This window comes from Elephas maximus, chromosome 24 (genome assembly GCF_024166365.1).
Source record: "Elephas maximus indicus isolate mEleMax1 chromosome 24, mEleMax1 primary haplotype, whole genome shotgun sequence".
Classification (NCBI taxonomy): domain Eukaryota; kingdom Metazoa; phylum Chordata; class Mammalia; order Proboscidea; family Elephantidae; genus Elephas; species Elephas maximus.
The window spans coordinates 43,003,144-43,028,440 of NC_064842.1; the positions used below are offsets into that span (position 1 = coordinate 43,003,144).

At 36.2% G+C, this 25,297-nt stretch overlaps 1 protein-coding gene across 2 annotated transcripts in view; it reads left to right on the forward strand.

Moving 5' to 3' along the window:
- The window catches only part of CEP350 (centrosomal protein 350), a 195,098-nt gene that overhangs the window by 99,814 nt on the left and 69,987 nt on the right, over positions 1-25,297 (forward strand). For both annotated transcript variants that reach the window (XM_049868382.1, XM_049868383.1), the window contains exons 16-25: positions 2,564-2,784; positions 3,218-3,381; positions 4,042-4,152; positions 4,551-4,691; positions 5,918-6,054; positions 8,311-8,433; positions 12,288-12,460; positions 20,695-20,891; positions 21,487-21,671; positions 22,132-22,219. In XM_049868382.1, coding sequence (XP_049724339.1) covers positions 2,564-2,784; positions 3,218-3,381; positions 4,042-4,152; positions 4,551-4,691; positions 5,918-6,054; positions 8,311-8,433; positions 12,288-12,460; positions 20,695-20,891; positions 21,487-21,671; positions 22,132-22,219 — 1,540 coding nt within the window. The remainder of the gene's footprint in view (positions 1-2,563; positions 2,785-3,217; positions 3,382-4,041; positions 4,153-4,550; positions 4,692-5,917; positions 6,055-8,310; positions 8,434-12,287; positions 12,461-20,694; positions 20,892-21,486; positions 21,672-22,131; positions 22,220-25,297) is intronic.

The window sequence follows — 25,297 nt, forward strand, 5'->3', positions numbered from 1 at the left end:
AATGAGAAGTTGGAAGTTCAAGTTCCTCAGGAGGTACCTGGGAGGAAAGACCTGGTGATCGACTTGTGAAACGTCAGCCACTGAAACCATGCGGGACACAGTTCTATTCCGACACACACGGGGTTACCATGAGTTTGAGTTGACTTGATGACAACGGTCTTTTGTCTTTTTTTTAATCTGTATTTTAGAATATGGCCATCTGTCACCTAAACTGTTAAAACCTCTCCTTCGGGAATCCTCTGCCTCTAGCACAACTGCCTTTCTTTCCCGAATGCCATTGCCACAGTTGTTTCCTTGGCTCAATCATTTGACCAAGCTACTCCCCTCCTTGGAGTGCTTTTGAAGGTGACAGCTACCCCACAGAGCAACGCTAAGTACCTATTTGTAGTATTTTTACTAGGCTACTACAAACTGTCTCACTTCTTTTATCTACTTTTGCTTCTCAACTGTATTCTACTTTTTCAGCATAACTAGTTAATATTCTTTTGGTCTCAATGTTTATTTCTTCCTCTGAAGTTTTCTCTCCTGTTCAACTTACTAAACCATTCAGGCAGATTTTGAATCTCAGTAATTCTTACAGCCTTCCCAAACTGATTGAAAGCAGAGTCTTACCTCTTATACTGATTATGGAACTTGCACATTGTTTTTTTTAATCTTTTTAAAATGTTATATCATGCACTTAGCCTGATGGTTATAAATAACTTTCAGTTATTGCTTCATGTATGGTTCCTACTCCGTTGTCAATGTGATGTTTTATCTGCTGCACAGGTTTTGTCTTTTTGGAAATTTAAGCCCTGTGAAGACATGGATTTATTTATTTTTTAAACTAGCTTTGTGCTTTTTCGAGTACAGTGTCACATGTAGATACTACCATTTTTAATGCTTCATGTTACAAAATAATGTGGCATCATTAATACCGTAATTGTATTTAAAATTAAATTTAGGTTATCAGTGATTTTGGAATTCAGTCTTTCCTTAAAAGAAACTCTGATGATTTAATTGGGAAGGTCTACAGAGTTAAACATTTCTAAGAAAGGATCCATAGCCAAATAAGTTTGATGACTCCCTCATACTAGAGTCTAGGCCTTCCTCACCCTGGCCCATGGAGATTCACGATGGATAAATATTTTGAGGCTTTGATAGGACCTCCTCCAGCTTTTAAAAATAAGTTGTTTAACCTATTTTTTCTTGTTTGGTTGTAGACACTCTCTGCCCCCAGGCCTTTTCCCTTTATTTATTAATTTTTTTTTTATGACAAACTTAATAACATTCTTAGAAACATATTTTTGGAAATGCTTATCTAGGTGAATCTTCTCTACAAAGCATTTATAAATTCATCTTATAAAACCATAAAGTGGGAGTCAGAGCACTTTTTTTGTTTGATACCACATTGGAATTCTTTAATGGAAATCTACTCGGAGACAGAAGTAATGATAATTCTTTTTATGTTTCATAATTGAAATGTCAGACTACTGTAAGTAGTATTTTCCTAAATCATCAATAGGAAATTAAAATAAGTTAGTGCCTCTCAAGACATTTTTATTAAAATATTTTCATCCTGGGAATAAGAGAAATTCTTATTTTTGAAACTATCTCATCATTTTATTAAAAGCTAAAAGCAAACTTGTTTTAGTATGTTAACTGTGCTAATATCCTTCAAAGAGTATCTTTGATTGATTTATTCAACAAATAAATATTCAGTGCAAGGCAACATGCTTGCTATTAAGAGAAATATATAAAAGAATAATATATGGTTCCTGCTTTGAGGGGCTAGACATGTGCCTTGAGTTGAATTAAAAGCTTAAGTAAGAGCTGTTACAGTCAAACTGTTCCAAGAAGTTACTTCTTATTAGAAAGCTCTGGAAAAACTATAACATTAAAAGGCAGGTGGAAACAAATGGACATATATTAAATACTTACAGATGCATAGTATGAAAATAATTTTTTGCTATGAGTCTTTTGGGTTAAGAGGAATACCAAAAAAAAAGATTTTGTCAATTCTAAGTTTTCAACAGGGCATCTCCGGATGGTGTAAATGGTGATGTATTCAGCCGCTAACCAAAAGGTTGGGTGTGTGAGTCCGTTTAGAGGTGTCTCAGAAGAAAGACCTGGTGATCTACTTCCAAAAAATCAACCATTGAAAACCCTGTGAAGCACAGTCCTACTCTGTCACGCATGGGGTCACCACAAGTTGGAAGTGACTCAACAACAATTGGTTACTGAGTTTTTAATGCAAATCTTGACATTTTGGGCCTCTTTCACAGACATATTTTAAGATACTGTTATAAGCTAAGGCTTGACCTTAACCTTTATATATACTGTAATTTTATTGCTCTGTAAGGTCTAACTGAGGTGTTGTCTTACACTGCAGTGATAAATGTACATTGTAGAAGAAAGGGTTAAGTGACAGTCTAATCGAGAGACTGCCGTTCTGTTTCATTGGGGCAGGATTTGTGCAAGTTAACGTAAAAGAAAGTTATGCATGTTGTTCTTATGGACTGTTTGGCTTGTTCTTGAGGGTAGTTTTCCTTTTTCTAATGTCTTTATGAAACAAAACTCCTAGTGCCTCATCGGAGAAGGGAAGATCTCAGAAAACTCCGACTTCTCCTCTATCTCCAAGTTCTCAGAAATTGTTGCAGTTTGACCTTCCGGGAACTTCAGTGGAAAAGACTAAGTCCTCAGTAATAATACCTCCAACTATAACAGCATTTAAACCTAATACAGCCTTCACGGATATTAACCTAACTGCCGGTAGAACAACTTCAGATATGGCTTCAACACCAGGTGAGTAGATCCATGCAGTTGTAAGTTTTAAAATAAGAGTAATTTTTTTCTGAAAATTTCTTTTGCTTCAGTTCAGCCATGGGGAAATGTTATTTCTAATGGATGTGATTACTTTTTCAAGTATTGAACAAAAACCATGTGGGAATTTAAGTCTTGAAAAAAGCGTGAAACATTTAAGAGTGGCAATTTTTTCCCCCATATTGCCAGCATTAAATATTAGTTAAAAACACAGTTGACAAATGTATTCCGTATATGTAATCCTAAGTGTGAGTATGTACACATACAAGCATGAATAAATATGAAGGAAGTAACTGTCTTTCCTACAAAGGAAAGCACATTTGGTTTTTGGCTGTTGAAGTGAGAAATAAATTTTAGAAGTCTGAGATAAAATTTCATGTAAACTTTTTCATTTGACAATTGTTACGCCCCCCAGGTTCTAAGCGCTTTTCCCCTGCTGGTCTCCAGCATCGTTTGGCAGCAGAACTCAGTTATTTGAGTGCCATCGAGGAGTCCATGCGCCAGCTATCAGATGTAGAAAGAGTTCGAGGTATTTCACTTGCTCAGCAAGAGAGTGTGTCCCTGGCTCAGATCATAAAGGTATTTGTGGAGTTTTCTTTCTCTTTGGCTTTTTGTAAGTTTTCTCTCTTTTCTATGCTATTTAAAAGAGCATTAATGATGAGTTAAAGGATACGTAATTCTGGGTCTCCGATTTGAGGAGGGCATTACATGACTTTTTATACAGCCTTACCACCTCTAGAGAATATAGACTGTTTCGCACTATTCTAGAAGAGACGAAAATATATAGATATCAGATTGTATGGAAAGGTTCTTGGTGAAAGAGAGACCTTCTTTTGGTTAACATTTGTATGAAACTGCTCCTTCAGAGACACAGTAAAGGAGTCATAAAATTGTGAGGTGTGAAGCATTATCTTGTTTTTTTTACACATAGGGCATAGTTTTACACATAGAACATCTTCCGAAGAGGTGCTATAGCTTTTGCTTTTTACAGGTTTTTGGTATCAGTTCCTAGTCCTGTATGCCTTGGAAATGTTTTTTTGGTACTACATTATTTGAGGCAGAGTAGGTGGTCGTTAAATATTTAGGTAAATGGTAAGTGGCTGGTGAATATCCTGTTTTTCCTTTAAGGTCCTAATTTGTTGCTTCAAATGATTTGTATTAGGAAAATAACATTGCATTTATTTTAGTTATTGTGTTAAAATTCTTAGAGTTAACATTTATCATTTCTTTATTTTGAAGGCACAGCAGCAACGCCATGAAAGAGACTTGGCCCTTTTGAAATTGAAGGCTGAACAAGAGGCTCTGGAGAGCCAGAGACAATTAGAAGAAACTCGAAACAAAGCAGCGCAGGTGACATATTTTGCATTAAGTACTGGTTCTTTAAACCTAAATTTAGTGTTCTTCAATTATATAGGAATGAATCAGAAAAGACAAATAATATTTTGGTGCTTTATCCTGTACGGGATAACTTCGTGCCATTTGATTCTTGTAGCAACCTTGTGAAATTAGTGGAGAAGAATCCTCCCCAATTTAGGGAAGTGATAACTAAGGTACACAGTAGTTATTTGTCCATGGGCGCATCAACTAGTAAACAGTAGTGTTAAAACTCAAACTGTGGAATATAGATATTAGTCAAGTATTTTTTTTAATAAGGCATTTGATCCATGAAACAATTTTATAAATTAAAAGCTAATTTGGGATTGGGGAGCTAAAACATAAGTTCTCTTTTCACCCTCTTTTATTTATAGGTTCATGCAGAATCATTAAAGCAGGTGGTTAAATCCCAACGGGAAGCAACTGAAGCCCTGCAGGAGACAACGTATAAGATGGCCGCTCAGCAGACAGAGACTGCTCGCCTCACCTCCGATGCAGCACGCCACATCTGTGAGGTGAGAGCCACGAAGGACCCTTTCTGTTTCAGTTCTTTTCAGTCAATCTGACTAACTTTGGTTGTAGTGGTAATGGGTTTCAAATTCATACTTTTCAACAGTGACTCTCAGTGGGGAACCATACTCTATTGAAATAAGAGCATGTTATACATGTAAATGATGTAGAGGCAGAAAAAACATGGAGAAGCACTCTAAATTTCTGCCATCTAGTAAGCTTTTAAAAAAAAAGATGACTTCATTGATGCATAATTTACAAAAAAATACATCCATTTCAAGTATATAGTTTGATGAGTTTTGACAAATATATACATACATCTGTAAACACCACCCTAGTAAAGAAATAAAATACTTCCATCACCCCCAGAGAGTTCCTTCATGCCTGTTTGAAGTCAGTCCCCAACTTTGGCTCCAGGGAGCCACTGATCTTCTTTGTATAAAGATGTTTTATTTTTACCCAGAATGGTGTTTGTGTCTTTTCTTTTATTGTACCAGGAATAAGCCAGAGATAGTTTTACTGCATCTCTATGTAGGATATCATAATCTACAGTAATAGTTTCAGTTTATTTTAGCAGTTGCATATGTTGTAACTTTTTTTTTTTTTTAAACTAAAGCTAGGGCTATTTGTGACATAATTCAGTTATTAAAAATCCATGAAGGGGGATATGCAAATAAGTATAGAGTCTGTTTTCTCACAAAAATTGTAATCAGCTTATTAGAGAACATTGACAAAGATTTCAAAAATACCTGAAGTCATCAGTAGAAGGGTTATCTTAAGACAATGATTAAATAAATACCAATGAGTAATACATATACCAGTTGCAGTAGTGGTTAAGAGAAGGGAAAATGTATTTCACATTGCTGGCCAGAAAAGACTTATAGAGGAAGTAGTAATTGAATTGACTTAAAGGAAGATGTAATTTTTGGTTTACTATGGGTTATTATAGCTTATATGACTTAAAGGTTTTCTGTACAATTCAAGTCATATATTGTTATAGCTGGGTGAAACCTTAAGAAATCATGTAGTCCAACTCCTCATTTTTATAAGATGAAGCTGTCGAGACTTGAAGAGGCTAAGTGATTTGCCCACGATCTTTCATCTGTTAGTGCAGAAGTTGCTTGACCTCAATCCAGCAATCTTTTCCAAGACACTGTGCCTGCTCTCAGTTCTTCTGTGACATTACCTTTCTGTATCTACTCTTGCCTTTGTTGTGTGTGTTTATATTTAGATGGCAGAATTGACTCGAACTCACATCTCAGATGCCATCACTGCTTCAGGAGCTCCCCTAGCAACACTATATGACCACCAGCGGCAACACCCTCCAGACTTCGTGAAACAGCTGAGGACCAGAGCTGAAACAGATAGGTTAATATTCATTCATTCTGAAAATGTATCATGAGCATCTACAGTGCTCCTAGGCACTGCCCTGAGTGCTGAGAATACATGTATATGTTTATGATCTATGGGGAAGATAGATATTAATCAAATCTTCACTTAAGTGAACGAACACTTAAAAACTGAGAAAAGAAAATAACGCGTGTCTTTGAGATATATAACGTAAGAGTTTTATTAGCCAGAGGGGACAGGAAGATCAGAGAAGATCAGATCCTAAGGAAATAAAGCTGTGGTGAGTCCAAGTGGATGAGAAGGAGTTAGAGATGTAAAGGAGGTAAAGACTGGGCAGATCAGTACAGGCAAAGTCCTGAAGTACATAGGGGCATGGCATATTTAAGGAAAAAAAACCAAGGCGACTGGAAGCAGAGAGCAAAGAGCAGAATGGTATGAGGGATGGTAGGGCATTGCAGACCTTAAGAATTTTGGAGTTTATTATAGGAGCAATGAGAAGTCATTAAAGAGTTTTGTAGGCAGGCTGGGTGACATGATTTTATTTGTGTGGGTACCTTATTTTTAAAATCACATTTTGGATGATTTATATAGACTGGATTGGCAGGAAACAGGACTGGATGCTCAGAGACTGATAGGCAAGTTATTGCAGTAGTCCAAGCCAGAGATAATGATAGCTTAAACTAGGAAAGGAGCAGTGTTAATAGAGAAGTAGAAGATTTTGAGAACTGTTTAGGTAGTAAAATCAGATCTTAGGGGTAGACTAAATATAGTGGATGAGAGGTGGAAGTAAGAAGAATGACTTATAGGCATTTGACTTGTGTTGCTGTGTGGATGATGGTAGCCATTTATTGGGGTAGGAAACCAGAAGACGGGGCTTAAGGAAAATTATATTGGTCTGGAGCTCAAAGGAGAGAACTAGACTGACTCATGAATTTGGAAATTAGTAGTACGTGGCATAGTCACCATGCGTTGGCATAGACTCGATGGCAACAACAGCAACAAGTATTCAGATGGAAATTAGAACCCTAGGCCTATGGAAAGTGAGAGAAGAGACGTGAACCTGTATCATAGAGGTCTCAAGAAACTAGTCCTTAATGGAATTATTAATAACGTTCAATAAATGAGATTAAAGTCAAACTAGAGTTGAATGAAATTAAGCACTTTAGAATATCCAATACATTTTAGAAATTCTGATTAGATTAGGGTATATTATATCTTTCATTCTGTGAACATTGATGCTTTGCTGCAGCTAGTTGATCTATTTTGAAAAAATGCATTCTTCTGAAATGTTAGAGCATAAATTTAACAATATAAATGGGTTACTTAATTCTTAATCGGATATTCTAAATAAGAAACTATGAAAGATTGTATTTAATTTTTTTTTAATATATGTAGAATGGATTTAGTTTATGTATTTATAATTTTGCACTGCATACTACCAGTTGGAGCATTTTTATGTTTTGTCATATGCTGTGAACACATTTGTGATAGTATCATGCAACACCAAAATAAATTCATTACTTCAGTCTGTTACATAAAAGCTGATCTCAGTGTACATAGGAAATAATTGCATTTATGAGTAGCTTTGTGTATCATGATATTAACATATATGTAATTTTCATTCTTCAGATTTTGAAAAACAGTCATCTATCTTTTAAAATACATATATCTGTATTGAATACAGCTGTTTACTGTAGGGAAAAAATTATTTAAAATATTTCCAAAACATGAAACAGAAAAACTTTAATGATTCACAAGTACACCAAAAACAAACGTTTCTTTGGTTCTTTCCTTTACTCTTTTTACTCCAAATTTCCATATCACATAGGTGGTTTACAGCCATAGTAGAGAGATAAATTTGTTTTTAAAAATATAAACCTTAATTACATAAGATGAATTAGAAGGAGCTTTTTTATGACTGATTCAGACTGTTGCATTTATAATACACAGCAATTCTCGTTAAACCGTTGTGTTTGTTCCCTCACCTCTGCTTGTCAGAAATATAGTATAAAACAGTACGTTTGGAAAGAGAAAAAAAAAATTATAATTTTCATGTTTTAATTTTTAAGTCTTTATTCACATTCATTGATACTTGTGATTTTGTTTCTATTTAAATCCTTTTCTATGATTGAATGCCTTTCTCTCTCAAAGACTTTGTAACAGTTATTTCAAAATTTCTATTTTCTGGAGTTTATCTTGTATTACTGTTAAACATTATTTAAAATCTTTTATTAGAGACTTTGAATGTTTAATCCGCTTTTATTTTCTTTGTAGGAAAAGCGAATCTGTTTCACTGTCTCAGAGTAAAGAAGGTACCCTTTACTCAAAGCATCAGAAGTATTCTCCTTCATATGATAGCTATTCTGAGTCTTCAAGATACAAGAATCACAATAGAAGGTGAAGAGAGTGGTTTGATTTCTTTATCAGTACTGTTTAGTAAAGTCTGGTAAATGGTTTAGATGTTGCTTTCCTTTGACTTTTTAATCTCTTTGAAGTAATTGGAACAATGTCTCACCTTCAAACTGCTGGCTTTCCCCATTTAATTTGTCCATTTACGGAATAGTTGGTTCATGTAATAGCATACCTACCGCTTCTTGAGAGCCTACTTTGTACAAACACTCTATAAATTGTTTTTTCATGTGTTTAATTTTCATAGCATTCTTTCCAAGTAGACAATATTATCCTCATTTTATAGATTAAGGACCTGAGGTTCGCAGAGATGTTAAGAAATTCACCCAAGTTTCACAGATAGTGGCACATCAAGGAATTGAACCAAGCACATTGCCTTGCTAACATTCATATTTCTTGACATGACTGTATATACTAATTTTAATCACTAAAAAAGAAGATTGACTACTTTGTCACAGCATTAATATCTATTATTATATTCTGTTCTGGGATTAGAAGACTTCAGAGGGTACTTTCCAGCCTTAGAGGTAGGATAACTACGATGTCAAAGTGTAGTAAAACCTCAACTTAAAAAATTGAATCATGAGAATAAAAATGTAGAAATTAATGTGGGGTAAGTTTTTTTTTTTTAAGTACTAGCAGCTATTGAGTACCTACTATGTGTCTGACACTGCTAGATTTTTGACAGATGTTAATTCATTTAATTCTCACAAGGACATTGTGAAGCAGGTGGTGGGAACCCCATTTTACAAATGAGAAAACTAAAGCTCAGAAAGTAGATTTCTTGCCTTCACTGACACTTAGGTAATTCCTTTAGGCTATCATCTGGATTACTGCAGACAACTCCTAATAGGTCTCTCTGTCTTCTAATGCTTACTCACTGTATTTGCTAGCAACATGGTACCAGAGTGATTTCTTAAAATTGCAACCAGTTTGGTTATTCTCCTATTTGAAATTGTCAGTATCCCCTCAGAACATTCAAGGTAAATTCTAAAGTACTTAGCATAGCACAGAGTCTATTTGTAATGGGCCTTTGGTCTATCTCCAGCCATGTCTCTTGGAATTTCCCCCTCTTATCAAACCCCACTAATTCTATTTACAGTTCTCTAAAAGAACCATGCTCTTTTTGTCATCTATGCCATGACATAAAATCTATCTTCTTTAGGTAGAGTATAGCAAGACCATTTACAGTGGAGCAGTTAGGTTGAAAACAGATTGTGATAAATTGTGAAATTTGTGAAAAGTAAGGAAGTAGAAACATGGTGTAAAAGCCACCCTTCCCAGAAGATTTTTTTTTTAATTATTGAATGTAATTTTAATTCTTCAATAATTACAAGAAGTTTGAGTTTTTAAAAAAATTGTTGAGAATATGCACAGCAGAACATACACCAATTCAGCAGTTTCTACATGTTCAATTCAGTGACATTGATTACATTCTTCAAGTTGTGCAACCATTCTCATTCTCCTTTTCTGAATTGTTCCTCTCCATTAACATAAACTCACTGCCCCATAAGCTTCATATCTGCTCCTTTGAGTTGACGATTTGATCCCATATAGATCAAAAGAGCACAGTGCTTGTCTTAGTTATTGGTGCTGCTATAACAGAAATACCACAAGTAGACCGCTTTAACAAAGAGAAATTTATTCTCTCACAGTCTAGGAGACTAGAAGTCCGAATTCAGGGTGCCAGCTCCAGGGGAAGACTTTCTCTGTTGCTCTCAGGGAGGGCCCTTGTCATCAGACTTCCCGGTTGAGGAGCTTCTCAGCGCAGGGACCCAGGGTCCAAAGGACTCGCTATTCTCCTGGCTCTTGGTTCTTGGTGTTATAAGGTCCCCTGTCTCTCTGCTCACTTCTCTCTTTTATATCTCCCAGGAGATTGACTTAAGACTCAACCTAATCTTGTAGGTTGAGTCCTGCCTTATTAATATAACTGACTCTAATCCTACCTCATTAACATCATAGAGGTAGGATTTACAACACATAGGAAAATCACATCAGATGACAAAATGGTGAACAGTTACACCATACTGGGAATCATGACCTGGCCAAGTTGACACAGATTTTGGGGAACACAGTTCAATCCATAACAATGCCCAGGGCAGACATTCTTTACTAGTTAAACTAAACTATTATTTGATTTTAAGAAGTTCAGGGGATTTTTTTTTTTTTTTCAATTTTATTTATTTATTTTTCTTTTATTGTGTTTTAGATGAGGGTTTACAGAACAAACTATTTTCTCATCAAACAGTTAGTACAAACATTGTTCTATGATACTGGTTAACAACCCCACGACATGTCAACACTCTCTCTTCTCAGCCCCGGGTTCCGTATTATCAGCTTGCCTATTCCCTCCTGCCTTCCAGTCCCTGCCCCAGGGCTGGTATGCCCCTTTAGTCTTGTTTCGTTCCATGGGCCTGTTCAATCTTTATCTGAAGGGTGAACCTGAGGAGTGACTACATTACTGAGCTGAAAGGGTGTCCAGGGGCCATACTCTCAGCCTTTCTCCAATCTCTGTCAGGTTGGCAATTCTGGTCTTTGTTTTTGAGTTAGAATTTTGTTCTACATTTTTCTCCAGCTCTATGCAGGACCCTCCATTATGATCCCTGTCAGAGCAGTCGGTGGTAGCCGGGTGCCATCTAGTTGTATTAGACTCATCTGGTAGAGGCTGTGGTAGATGTGGTCCATTAGTCCTTTGGACTAATCTTTCTTCAGGGGATATTTTTGGTTTAAGGTTTAAAGATTACTTCAGGGTAATAGATTCAGAGTTGATTTGTTTTTTTCTTTTTCAATTGTACTTCAGATGAAGGTTTACAGAACACACTAGCTTCTCATTAAAAAATTAGTACAAATATTGTGACATTGGTTACCAACCCACGACCTTGGATTCCCTATTACCAGCTCTTCTGTCCCCTCCTGCCTTCTAGTCCTTGCTCTTGGGCTGGTGTGCCCCTTTATTCTCATTTTGTTTTATGGGCCTGTCTAATCTTTGGCTGAAGGGTGAGCCTCAGGAGTGACTTCATTACTGAGTTAAAAGGGTGTCCAGAGGCTGTACTCTTGGGGTTTCTCCAGTCTCTGCCAGACCAGTAAGTCTGGTTTTTTTTTAGGAGTTAGAATTTTGTTGTACATTTTTCTCCAGCTATGTCTGAGACCCTCTATTGTGATCCTTGTCAGAACAGTTGGTGGTGGTAGCTGGGCATTATCTAGTTGTGCTGGACTCAGTCTGGTGGGGGTTGTGGTGGTAGTTGTGGTCCATTAGTCCTTTGGACTAATCTTTCCCTTGTGTCTTTAGTTTTCTTCATTCTCCCTTGCTCATGATGAAATGAGGCCAGTGGAGTATTTTAGATGGCTGCTCACAAGCTTTTAAGACCCCAGATGATACTCACCAAAGTAGAATGTAGAACATTTTCTTTATAAACTGTGTCATGCTAGTTGAGCTAGATGTCCCCCAAAACCATGGTCCCCATAGCCCTCAGCCCAGTAATTTGGTCCCTCAGGGAGTTTGGGTGTGTCTATGGAGCTTCCATGACCTTGCCTTGGGCAAGTTGTGCTGGCTTCTCGGGGCTGATTTTTAAATGAAAGGAAAGAAGAGAGTGATAGCCTCAGAATAGTGATTGTTCATCATGACTGTTTATTTAAAAGTGAAACCTTCCTCTCTCTCTACTTACCTTTTCCAAAACAGTTTCTTGTCAAACTTAACGTCTGTTTAGCTTTTTATGAATTATATCACATCTTTCTTCACTTCATATCTTGATCATAAGGCGTATTCCCTTGGCGCAATTAAGTTTGAAGTTGTGATCCTTATTTTACTGTTTTTTGTTTGTTTTCATAATACCCGTGAACAGGAGTAGTAGTGGTAGCAGCCGTCAAGAAAGTCCTTCAGTCCCATCTTCTAAGGAAAATGAAAAGAAACTTCTTCATGGTGAAAAGATGGAGAGTTCTATTGATGAACATGTTCAAACTGCTGCAGACGATTCTCTCCGAAGTGATAGCATTCCATCTCTTCCGGATGAGAAAGGTAACTTTTCTTGTACATTTTGTGTAAACATTTGTTTTGGGAGGCTTCCAGACCCTTTGAGATATTTGTGACTCAGCTAGTTAATAAAATTGATTAGAGTAGGGTGAAAATGAGGACAGTGACTGAGCTAGTTAATACAGTTGGAATACAGTGATAATAAGGACAAGATTAAATGTCTGATGTATAGAAACAAATGTATCCAGGTGAAACTATTTCAAGGCCATATACTGTGCCACTAACCCTGACTATTATTTTCACGTGATTTGTGTCATGGCCCCACAGGGAGGCAAAAATAAATCTAGGAGAGCATGCATGTGGATGGAAAATGCAAACTCAACACTGAGATAAATTACTTTCATCCATTTACACATATGTAACATATTCATAAAAAGGAGAACGTGTTATTAGAACTTCTGTTTTAAATGTAAATGATATTATAAGGACACGATTTCTTATAGAACATGATATGGTCAGATCTAACAATGAGATTAGAATCCATTATTTAACTGCCTGGATCATAAACTAACCTGTACTACTAGTATCGCATGAGTAGTAAATAAAATAACTGAGAAAATAGAACCTGGCAACAAATGGCATCATTAAGAAATTCAGCCAGAATATTAACAGCCTCCATTCTGGAATTAGTTTTTTTAATAGCTGACTCTTAAGCAGGGTTTTTGATTGATAGTCTAGTAAGTAGTCTTCAGAGAAGGATGGGCAAGAGAGTTCAATATCTGAATTTTAATTTTTCTCATCCTTTAAAAATGTCTTTTGTAAGTTTTATAATGAATATATGAATATATATATAGTTTATAAATATTGGGAGACATGCTCAGATTTTTTACTGATAGATACGCACAGTCAAAAGTGTTTTGTGGACTATTGGCTTAAGACTAATGAAACTCATTCAAGGATCAGACCTCACAGTAACAACTTCCACATCATGGAAGAATATAAAGAATATAGGAAAATAGCAGAGGAATTATCTGTTAAGTTTTTCTTATAGGACAAATTTAGACTCTACTAACTTTTATCTCATTAATCATAGTGTTTGTAATAAAGTACTGATGACAAATTTAATTAACGATAATATCTGTGAGCCTCAGAAGGATAGATAATAATCATGTGTGTCTTGCTTGCTGCTGTTTATTATACTGCCTGTCCTCCAGAAACAGTGAATAAATGTTTGTGAAGTGATTAATTTGAAACACCACGAACAGTGACTTTTTGATTATTTAACTTCTTTAAAAAATATAAAATTAAATTGCTCAAACTTCTACTTCCAGCCACAGTGGAGGAACAGGGACCAGATTTATCCTCTCACTTAAAACAACTAAAAAATTAGACTATGTGAAAGAACTATTTTCAAGACATTGGACATTAGGTAGTGAACAATATTGATTCATGAGAGACAGGAAACAAATGACATAAGTACTACAAGTAAGCCCTCAGCTTACTCCCTGAAGAGAGTTTCCAGACCACAGAACATGGACCCCAGTAGTCTTCCTGAATTGAGGAAATGGAGTTAGGAGTCCAGGGAGACCAAGGCAGCTAGAGTTTACAGGGAAGAATACCAGAGAGGAGACAGTTTCACAGAGAGAATTCTGGATATTTGCAGAGTATCTCCTTAAAGCATTCGTCTGAGTACTGGTCAGTGTATGTGATTGGGAAACTACCCATGCCAGGGAAAGAATCATCCAAAAAGATTACAGGAAACAATCCTCAGCTCATACAGATTCAGGAAGTTTATTTTCCCAGTGGCCAGAGTGGGAAAAAAATCTCATAATCATAGGACATCAAGTTGTATATTCACAAGGGTTCTGCCTCAGCGGTAAAGCAGAGTTAGTCCTAGATTAAATGGCGTTCTTATTCTAGCTAACAAAGCTTAACAACAAGACTCAAAAGGATCAAATTACTTCAGGTAGCTTAACCATATCCCAGAACAAACTTTAAGAATATTTATTGCAATGCAAATATCACCCAACAAGATAAAATTCACAGTGTTTGGCAACCAATTAAAACTTAGTACGTACACAAAGAAGCGGGAAATTATGACCCATAATGAGGCGAAACTGGCTCAGAAATTAGATAGTAGCATTAGTGGAAAGGCCATTAAAACAGTTTTTACAATTCTATGCCATATTTTCAGTAAAATAGAAGGATTGAATATGTAGAGACATGGAAAATATAAAAGACCCAAATTGAATGTCTAGAGGTGAACACTATAATGCATGAAATTTCAAAAATTTACTTCAGATTAGATTGACAGATTAGATATTGCAGAGTAATTAGTGAATTTGAAGACATAGCAATAGAAACTATCCACAACAAAACATATTGAAAAAATAAACTTTGAAGAAAAAAAAAAAAGGAATAACACATCAGTGAGTTCTGGGACAACTTTGCAGACAACTAAACAAATTTGTGATTGGGAGTCTTCAGAGGAAAGAGAAGAGAGAAAGGAAAAAAAGGATTTGAAGAAATAATGGCTAAAAATTTCTCAAATTTGACAATAACAACTATAAAACCAAAGATCCCAGAAGCTCAACAAATCCCAAGTACAAAATCAATTAAAAAAAAAAAAAAAAGACCCTGAGGCACATCAAAATCAAATTGCTTAAAACCAATGATAAAGAGAAAATTTTAAAAGTAACCAAAGGAAGAAACGCAATACATATAGAGGAAAAAAGTTAAGAATGACAGCAGATTTCTCATCAGAAATAATGCAGGCCAGAAGAATTAATCTTTAAAGCACTGAAAGGAAAATAAAAACAACCCAGTCAAGCTATATACTTTTATACCTAGCAAAATATCTTTCAGAAATAAAGATGAAAGAAAATGTTTTCAGACATACAAAAGCTAAAAGAATTCTGTAAAAATGGCTTGGGGGTGACATCTGATCTCCTGTAACTTCACAAGGGGAAAGGACAATCAAGATCAACAGCCTAAGGGTGTTTCCTATGAGGCGCAAATCAGACATGCTTCCTCTCTCTGCCACCTTTACCAGTTCTGATACCAACCATCCCTCTCAAGGCATTCTCTATTTTTCTGCCAGGTTTGATAATTCCTTGCAATGGCCACACAGAACTCACAATTATGGGGTTTCTTAGGGAAGTAAGAGGTTACAATTCAGGTTCAGGAACGCACAGGATACAGTTTTTCTATCCGGACAGCTTTATTTCAGCTGTGCTCACAGGCACAACTCTTTCTGGCTCTAGGCCTCTGCCCTGCTTAGGCAAGTGTTACAAAGCTCTTTCAGTCCCTGCCAATATGTGCCTGGAGCCCTGGTGGTGCAGTGGTTAAGAGCTATTGCTGTTAACCAAAAGGCTGGCAGTTTGAATCTATCAGCTGCTCCTTGGAAACCCCATGGGGCAGTTCTTCTCTATACTGTAGGGTCAATATGAGTTAGGATTGACTTGACGGCATTTTTTTGTTCTTTGCTTGTTTTATTTTTTTAATTGTGCTTTAAGTGAAAGTTTAAAAATCAAATCAGTCTCATACAAAAATTTATATACACCTTGCTATATTCGAATCCTCCAGGTGCTCCTTGGAAACCCTTTGGAGCGGTTCTACTCTGTCCTATAGGGTCACTATGAGTCAGAATCGACTCAATGGCACTGGGCTTGGGCTTGGATATACCCCTAGTTGCTCTCCCCGTAATGAGACAGCACAGTCCTTCTCTCTACTCTACATATTCGTGTCCATTCGGCCAGCTTCTGACCTCCTCTGCCCTCTTGTCTCCCCTCCAGACAGAAGCTGCCCACATAGTCTCATTTGTCTCCTTGATCCAAGAAGCTCACTCCTACCAGTGTCGTTTTCTATCCTATAGTCCAGTCCAATCCCTGTCTGAAGAGTTGGCTTTGAAAATGGTTCCTGTCTTGGACTGACAGAGGGCTTGGGGACCATGACCTCCAAGGTCCTTATAGACTCAGTCAGACCGTTAAGTCTGGTCTTTTTACAAAAATGTGAAGTGTGCATCCCACTGCTCTCCTGCTCCCTCAGGGGTTCTTTGTTGTGTTCCCTATCAGAGCAGTCATTGGTTGTAGACATGCACCATCTAGTTCTTCTGGTCTCAGACTGATGTAGTCTCTGATTTATGTGGCCCTTTCTGTCTCTTGGGCTCATAAATACCTTGTGTCTTTGGTGTTCTTCATTCCCCTTTGCTCCAAGTAGGTTGAGACCAATTGATGCTTCTTAGATTGCTGCTTACTAGTGTTTAAGACCCCATATACCACTCTCCAAAGTGGGATGCCGAATGTTTTCTTAATAGATTTTATTATGCTAATTGACCTAGATGTCCCCTGAAACCATGGCCCCCAAACCCCCGCCCCTGCTATGCTGGCCTTTGAAGCGTTCAGTGTATTCAGGAAACTTCTTGTCTTTTGGTTTAGTCCAGTTGTGCTGACCTCTCCTGTATTGTATCTTGTATTCCCCTTCATCTAAAATAGTTCTTGTCTACTATCTAATTAGTGACTACGCCTCTCCCTCCCTGCCTCCCCACTCTCGTAACCATCAAAGGATATTTTCTTCTCTATTTAAACTATTTCTCGAGTTCTTATAATAGGGGCCTCATACAATTTTTGTCTCTTTGCAGCTGACTAATTTCACTGGGCGTAATGCCTTCCAGATTCCTCCATGTTACAAAATGTTTCACAGATTTATCATTGTTCTTTATCTATGTTCATTTGTTTTAATTTGTGCCCAGAGGCAGCCCTATCCACGTGTTAAGCCTTGGCCCAAAGGCACTCAGCTTTCTTCCTCAGTGGGTCAGGAAGCCCACTGCACAGTCTCCTGCCTGTCTCTCTTGCCACCGCTTATCGCCTTCTTCAGGGTTACACCTCGCTCTCTCTTGGTCTCCTGGTTCCAGAAGCTTCTCAGCACAGGGATCCTGGGTCCAAAGGACATGCTCTTCACTCCTGGCTGTTCTTCCTTTGTAGTGATGGGATTCTCTCTTTTCCTTCCTCTGGCATGGCTCATTTCAAGCCCAGCAGAATGGCAGAACTGACCAGTTCCCTTGGTGGGCCATAGTTACCCTATTTGCACAATCATACCCAATCGCTTGGGTGGGAGTTACAAGACCAGGGTGAGAAAAGCCACACAAAAGTGATCTATCGCACCATAAATTTATTACCAGCCAACCTACACCATATGAAATGTTAAAGGAAATACTTCAGGCAGAAGGAAAATGATGCGACATGAAAATCTAGATCTACACAAATGAAAAAGAGCACTGAAAATGATAACTAACTACATGGGTAATTATAAGATCCTTTTTTATTTAAACTTTTTAAAAACATAACAAAAGAATTAAGTATGAACACTCATACTACCCAATTTCAAGACTTACTGTAAAGCTACAGTAATCAAGACACTGATTTTAGTAAAAGGATAAACATGTAGATCAATGGGACAAAATAAGAAGTGCAGAAATACACTCAAACAAATAATGATATTTTTTGACAAAGAAAGTTAATTTACTGGAGAAAGTCTTCTCACTAGTGCTGCTGGAACAATTGGACATCTCTGCAAAAAAAAAAAAAAAACCCCTAGATAAATACCTCATACCTTTTACAAAAATTTAGTCAAAATGGATCATAAATCTTAATGTAAAACATAAAGCTGTACAAGGTATAGAAGAAAATATGGGAGAAAATCTTCATGACCATGGCTTTTGGATACATTAAAATCGTGATCTGTGAAAGAAAAAAATTGGTAAGTTGTGTTTTATCAAAATAAAAAATCTTCTGCTCTGTGAAATACAATGTTAAGAGAATGAAAAAACAAGCCACAGACTGGGAGAAATTATTTGCAAATCACGTATCTGATAAAGGACTAGAATATATAAAGAACTCTTAAAACTCAACAGTAAGAAAATCAAAAACCCAGTTTAAAAATGGGCAAAGGATCTTAACAGACATTTCACCAGACAGTTCACAGATGGCAGATGTACACAGGAAAAGGTGCTCAACGTCGTGTGTCATTAGGGAAATGCAACTTAAAGTCACAGTGAGATGCCACAATACACCTATTAGAATGACTAAAATAAACAACAACAACAAAAAGCGACAATAACAAATGGTGGCAAGGGTGTAGAGCACCAGAAAGCCTCATTCATTGCTGGTGAGAATGCAGAACGGTATGCCACCTTGGAAGACAGTTTCTCAGTGTCTATAAAGTTGAACGTAGGCTTACCGTAAGACCCGGAAATAACATGCCTAGGTATTTACCCAAGTGATTTGAAAGCTTATGTCCACACAAAAGCCTGTGCATGAATGTTCATAGCAACTGTTTTGGATTGAATTATTCCCCCCTAAAATGTAAAATTTTTTTATTTTATAAAATGTGTTGGAGTTCTGTACCTGTGGCTGTAATCCTATTTGGAAGTAGGATTTTCTTTGTTGTGTTAATGAGGCCATAGCAGTGTAGGATGTGTCCTAAACGTAATCACTTCAGAGTTATAAAAACAGCAGATTAGACACAGAGAGGGGTGCATGTGAGGATTGTCTGCAAACCAAGGAACATCTGTAGTTACCAACAAAGAGGGAATTGACAGGGCCAAGACCCCTGATTGGGACTTTTAGCCCCCAGAACTGTGAGAAAATAAATTCCTGTTCTTCAAAGCCACCCACTTGTGGTATTTGTGTTACAGCAGCGCTAGGAAACTAAGATGGCAGCATTATTCATAATCGTTAAAAGCTGGAAGCAGTCAAGGTGTTTTTCACCAGGGGAATAGATATACAAACTGGGATATCCATATGATGGAATACTATTCAGCAATAAAAAGAATGAGCTATCAATTTATGCAACAACATGGATGAATTTTAAATGAAATTTTATTAAGTGAAAGAAGCCGGCTCTTTTAGGCTATGTATTATATGATTCCATTCATATGACATTCTGGAAAAGGCCAAACAAAGGAAAACAAATTAATGGCTGCCAATGGTTGGGGGAAGAGGAAATGGTTGACTACAAAGGGAATACACAGGGAAACTTTTAGGGCGAAGGAACAGTTTATTCTATGTGGTACTGTATATCTGTATGGTTTCGCATGTTCTGTATGATGATATGCATTTGTCAGAATCCTACAACTGTGTATCACAGAGTAAACTTCAACATATGCAAATTAGGCACACACAGATTAATCTAACTGAATTACAAATGTTTGGCATAACCACACTGAGGAAGTAGGAGGAAAAGGGGCTGACCTAAGTAACTTTGGAAAATGGCATTTTGACTGGAAATTGTAAGCCTAAAAATAAAATGAACTGTACATAAACACTGTACTCTAGGTGGTAAATCTGTTTCTCACAAGGATATGGGTTAACAGTTCTTTACATAAATACTGGGGTTGAACAAACAAGCAAGTGGATGTCAGGAGCCGGATTTTTCAGTGTTAGAGAGGGAAGTTACAGATAACCAAGAAAGGAAGACTTGAGTGAATCCTGTAGTACTGGATTAGTGTAAGAGACATCAGTAGGAACTATGTTTAATTTGAGAGAGAGATACAGAAACAAAGTGTGCACGTGCATGGGTCAGTATACGTGCATATATTACCTAGCGCTGTCTGATGAGAGAGCCTAGAAGTAATGATACCCCAGTAGCAATGAGGACAAATAATACTCAGATTATAACTTCTAAATACCACTCTTCAGTAAAAGAAACTAGGGCTCTTTGGAGGAATGGCTGCTTCTAGGGTTGTACAGGGAAAATATACGATGAACCTGGAGCATCTTATAGTACCAGAAAATAAGGAAGTATCCAATAACAGAAGGATGGGGTCCTGTCAGAGGCACACAAGAGCCAACCTGAAAGAGCTGTGTGTTTTTAATTAAGCATGGGATTAATGAATTCTTAAAAATATAATTCGATTTGGTAGTTTTTGTTTTTTTCTCACTTTATGTGGGCCATTTGTATTTCCTTTGTGAAGCATCTGATCGTGACTATTTTTCATTTGTTATAGGGGTATGGTTATGGGGTATTAGTGATTTCCTAATTGATTTGTAAGAGCTCTTTTTATATGAAGTACATTAATCTCTTATCATATTTTTTAATACTAATATTTCTAGATATTTTTAAGTTTTGTTTTTAGCTGATTCATAAGTGAATTTTATTATTCCATGCCATCAATTGCTATGAATTTATGTTGGATTGTCCCATAAAGGGGCAAAAGAGCTACTCCTGAAGACCTACAGAGAACTGTTTTAATAAATTTTACTTTTTCCGTATTTTTTTAGATTCAACTTCTATTGCAACAGAATATTCCCTGAAATTTGATGAATCCATGACAGAAGATGAAATAGAAGAAAAATCATTTCGATCTTTACTACCTTCAGAGAGTCATCGCAGATTTAACATGGAAAAGAAAAGAGGCCATCATGATGACTCTGATGAAGAACCTTCCCCAGAGAAGACTGCACTGTCCTCTGTCAAGGTGTGTTTTAGTTTACCTGTGGAAGTACTTCATAAATGGTTTGGGGTATATTCTCTTAAAGGTATAAGAATACATATTATACTTGAACTAAATTGTCAGCTATCAGAATGGTTTTCCTAAAATATCAATTTTATGTAATATTTTGCTGTAAAATCTGGCTTCCCTTTCCTCATAAATAAGATATAACTTATTCTTTGGAGTGATGTATAAGGCCTTTGAGAATCAGGACCAATGTCATCTATATAGCTTTTTCACTTGCTTCACTCTTGTGACACTTTATTCCATCTTAAAATTTACATTTCTAATTTTCTTCTTACTAAATTGCAACCTTTCGGATAACAGGGACAAATTCTTACCCAAGCTTGTATCCCTTGGGACAGTGTCTGGCTTGCAGTAGTTCTTTATTAAAATTTTATTGGCTAATTAAATAGTGGATGAGTGTTACTTCCTCTCATGTGCCTTTTTTGAAGAATGTTCTCTTATATGATTGGCAGCCTTGTTAAATACTTATTTTTATAAATGTGTACCTCTTTTAATAAAGTTAAGTTCTAAAGGATTAGAAGGTGAAAAACTTTAAATAAACCCTCTTCTTTAGGAGCTGAGCATGCCATTCTCAGGAGGACAAGATAGTTTCTCTAAATTTACTATGGAGATGGTTCGACAGTATATGAAAGAAGAGGAAATGCGTGCAGCTCACCAGTCTTCACTCCTGCGTCTCCGAGAAAAGGCCTTGAAGGAGAAAACTAAGGCTGAGCTAGCCTGGCTAGAGCATCAAAAAAAGTAAGTTCTTTCGGTGAACATAGTTTTCACTGTTCAATTTCTCCTTTCAAAGAAAATATCTTGGTTTTTAAGATTTTTTTTTTCTCATTTAATTTGATCTTATCAACTCAGTTTCTCAAGTTAGAAATATGGCAGTCATCCTTGATTCATGTTGCTTTTAAGACTTCCTACCCACATAGCATTTTCTTTGCATTTCTCTTATATGAGTTAACTGACTCTTATCTTGTCATTTTATATAATTAATTCCTTAAAGTCCTTCTGTCTTTAAAAGACATAGTCCAGGGCTTGCATATATTATGTACTCAGTGAAATATTTGTTGAGATGTGAATTGCTTTCTGCAACAACTGTTCTCCACATTTGAAAATGTTAAATTGGTCTATAAATTTTTTTAGTGGTCAGAAATTATTGACGTTGTAGTAAAAATGTAATCTTTGTTTCAATGGGAAATATTATTTGCAGACATCTACGAGACAAAGGAGAAGATGATAAAATGCCCCCACTCCGAAAGAAACAGCGTGGTTTGCTTTTAAGGTTGCAGCAAGAAAAGGTATGTGAAGAGAAAAGCCTCTTTAAGAAAACTTATCCGTAAAGCAAGTTAAATTGTGGAATCTATTACTTTGCTTAGTCTACTATTTTTCTATTATTGCCTTAAAAGATATAGTTGATACTTAGCACTGTTTATGAGCATACTATTGTAATTATAGGGCTTGCTTAGTAGTCTACCATATTTCTCCTAAATTAGGATTATATGTCACTGCTGGTTTAATACCCTGTCAGGAGTAACCACTATACTGTCATCTATCACCATGGATTATTATGCCCATTTTTGAAAAATTTTAAATGGAAAATACAAACAACTTAATTTCTTCAGAAAGAGAATAGATGAACTAAATGTACTACAGCATATTCCTGCAAGAAAAGAAAATAGTGCAAGAAAGTGAATGCATTAGATCGTGCTGCCCAGTACAGATTTCTGAAACAATGGTAGTATTCTGTATCTATGCTATTAATATAGTAGCTACTAGCCGCAAGTAGCTTTTGAGGACTTGAAATGTAGCTGGTGCAACTGACAAACTGGAACTTTATTTAATTTTACTTAACTTATATTTAAATAATCACATGTAACTAGTGACAACCATATTTGACAGTACAGCATTAGATTTTCATATATCAAAAACCGTAATATTAGTTTCTTAAAAAGTTAGATGCAAAAGAGTATGTATGGTGTTATATCATTCCTGTAAAATTTTGAAAGTCATTCATCAGTAGTCCATATTTTATCCAATCACGCTTACACATCAAAAGTACAAAAGCACACATAGGAATGATATGCTTCTGGGGAGGAGGTAGAGAAACAAGGGATTGGGATAGAGTTTAGTTTCATCTGTAATCTTTTATTTTTGAATCAGAGAGATTTGAAACAAATATAGAAAGATGTTAAATATGTTTGATTCCCCTGGTAGGTGTTTGAATGACTAATTTTTCTGCCTCTTTTTTAGGTTTGTGATATTTCAGAATTTTTTAAAGTAAATGTGGAAAAAACACTGACCCAATTGACTACCCTGGGAAAATTACGCTATAGAAATAAAAGCACCAGAGTGTAAGGATATATGTACTAAGATGTTTACTGCAGTTCTATCAGTTAGGATTCTTTTGGCTGGTAGTGAGATGGCTATAAGCAATTTTGGCCACATATTTTTGTACAACCGTATCCAAAAAGAGAGAATGTATTTTCCCATGGCTTATTCCTTTTTCTTTTTTGGGGATGAAATGCACATAACATAAAATAGCCATTTTAAAGTGAGTGATTCAGTGGCCTTTAGTACATTCACAATGTTACACAACTTTGTGCTTATTCTTAAGAGAAGAGCAAACATTTTTTTTCCTAGAATCCCCTAGAAAAAGTCTTTTCTTTCTTCTTGGCCTGAATTGGGTGAATTTATACATTAACTGGTTCAAAAACCCAGGCTTAATCCAATAGCAATTTTCAGAGTGTGCTCTGTAGAACTCTGGAGGTCCCTGAGACCCTTTCAAGGGTCAAGGAGGTCAAAACTATTTTAATAATGATACTAGGGTGTGAATTTTCACTAAATAATGCAAAAACAATGAGAAGTAAAACTGTTGGCACCTTAACACGAATCGAGGCAGTGGCACCAAACTCTTATTAGTAGTCATTGTATTTTTCTCTGCCATTTTTTTATATTATATACTTGCAGTTTAAAAAAAAAAAAAAAGCCAGTTTCACAGAAGAGCGCCCTATTTAAGCAATAAAAATTATTAACTTTATCAAGTCTTGACTTTGAGTACATGTCTTTTTCATATTCCATGTGACAAAAGATGAAGCCCACAATAAAGCACCTTTGCCAGATGCTAGAGCACAATGATTGACTCAGGGAAAAGCATTTGTGCAATCATTTGAGTTGCACAACTAGCTACATTTTTTTTCATGGAATATCATTTTTATTTGAAAGAATGACTGACAAACTATGCTTATTCAGATTTGAGTATTTGACACGTTTTCTCAAAAATAAGCAAAGTGTGCCTGTCACTTCAAAGAAAACGGGCAATATTTGTTGCCAGTGAAAGTTAAAACTTTCAAGCAAACATCAGAATTTTGAAAAATTTGTATCCATCACTCAGTATTAAAGATTCTTTCTTTTGAGACATCAAAGAATGTGCTATTTTGATATTGTATGAGAAAAGGCATCAACATTTGGAAGATCTGTTTTAGTCAGTGAACCAGTATTTTCCAGACGACCAGTGAATTTTAATATAACAGTATACAGAAAGTTGATTGATATGGTTTCAAATTCCACATTGCAAATAAACTTTAAGAAACTATCACCTGTTGAATTCTGGTATAGTGTCAGAAAGGAATATCCACAATTATCTGAAAAAGCTATTAAAATACTCCTCCATTTTCCAACCAGTTATCTGTGCAAGGCCAGATTTTCTGCACACACTTCAACAACATATGCAACAGATTAAATGCAGAAGCAGATATGAGCATCTAGCTGCCTTTTATTAAGCCAGACAATAAAGAGATTTGGAAAAATCTAAATACCACTCTTTCCACTACATTTTTTTGGCTTGGAAAATACAATTATTTTCTTAAAGCATACAATGCCATTGTGTACTCATGAGAGAATGAGCATAAAAAAGGGCAAATGATGTTTTTGTATTAATATAAACAGTTTGACCCGGAGGGTCTCCTGAAAGGGCCCCGGGGTCCCCCAGGAGTCCATGGGCCACATTTTTGAGAACTGCAGCTCCAGAGGAACTTATACATATGCTCAAGGAGACGACAAATATAGGCTGTTCATTGTGATGATTGTTTGTAACAGTGAAAAATTGACAGCAACCCAAAAACCCAACCATAGAAGAATGGGTAAATGATATACATATCCCTCCAATGTAAATTTATTACACAGCAATTAGAAGGTATAAATCAGCATGGAGAGGTATCAAAAGCAATGTCTAGTAATTAAAGCAAGATTCAAAATGTATACATATGCTACTAATAAAAATTTTTTCAAATACACAAACCAAACAGTATTATTTGTCTTTTACAAATAAGTACATATATTTGTAGAAGGATATAAAAAGAATATGCTGAAATGATATA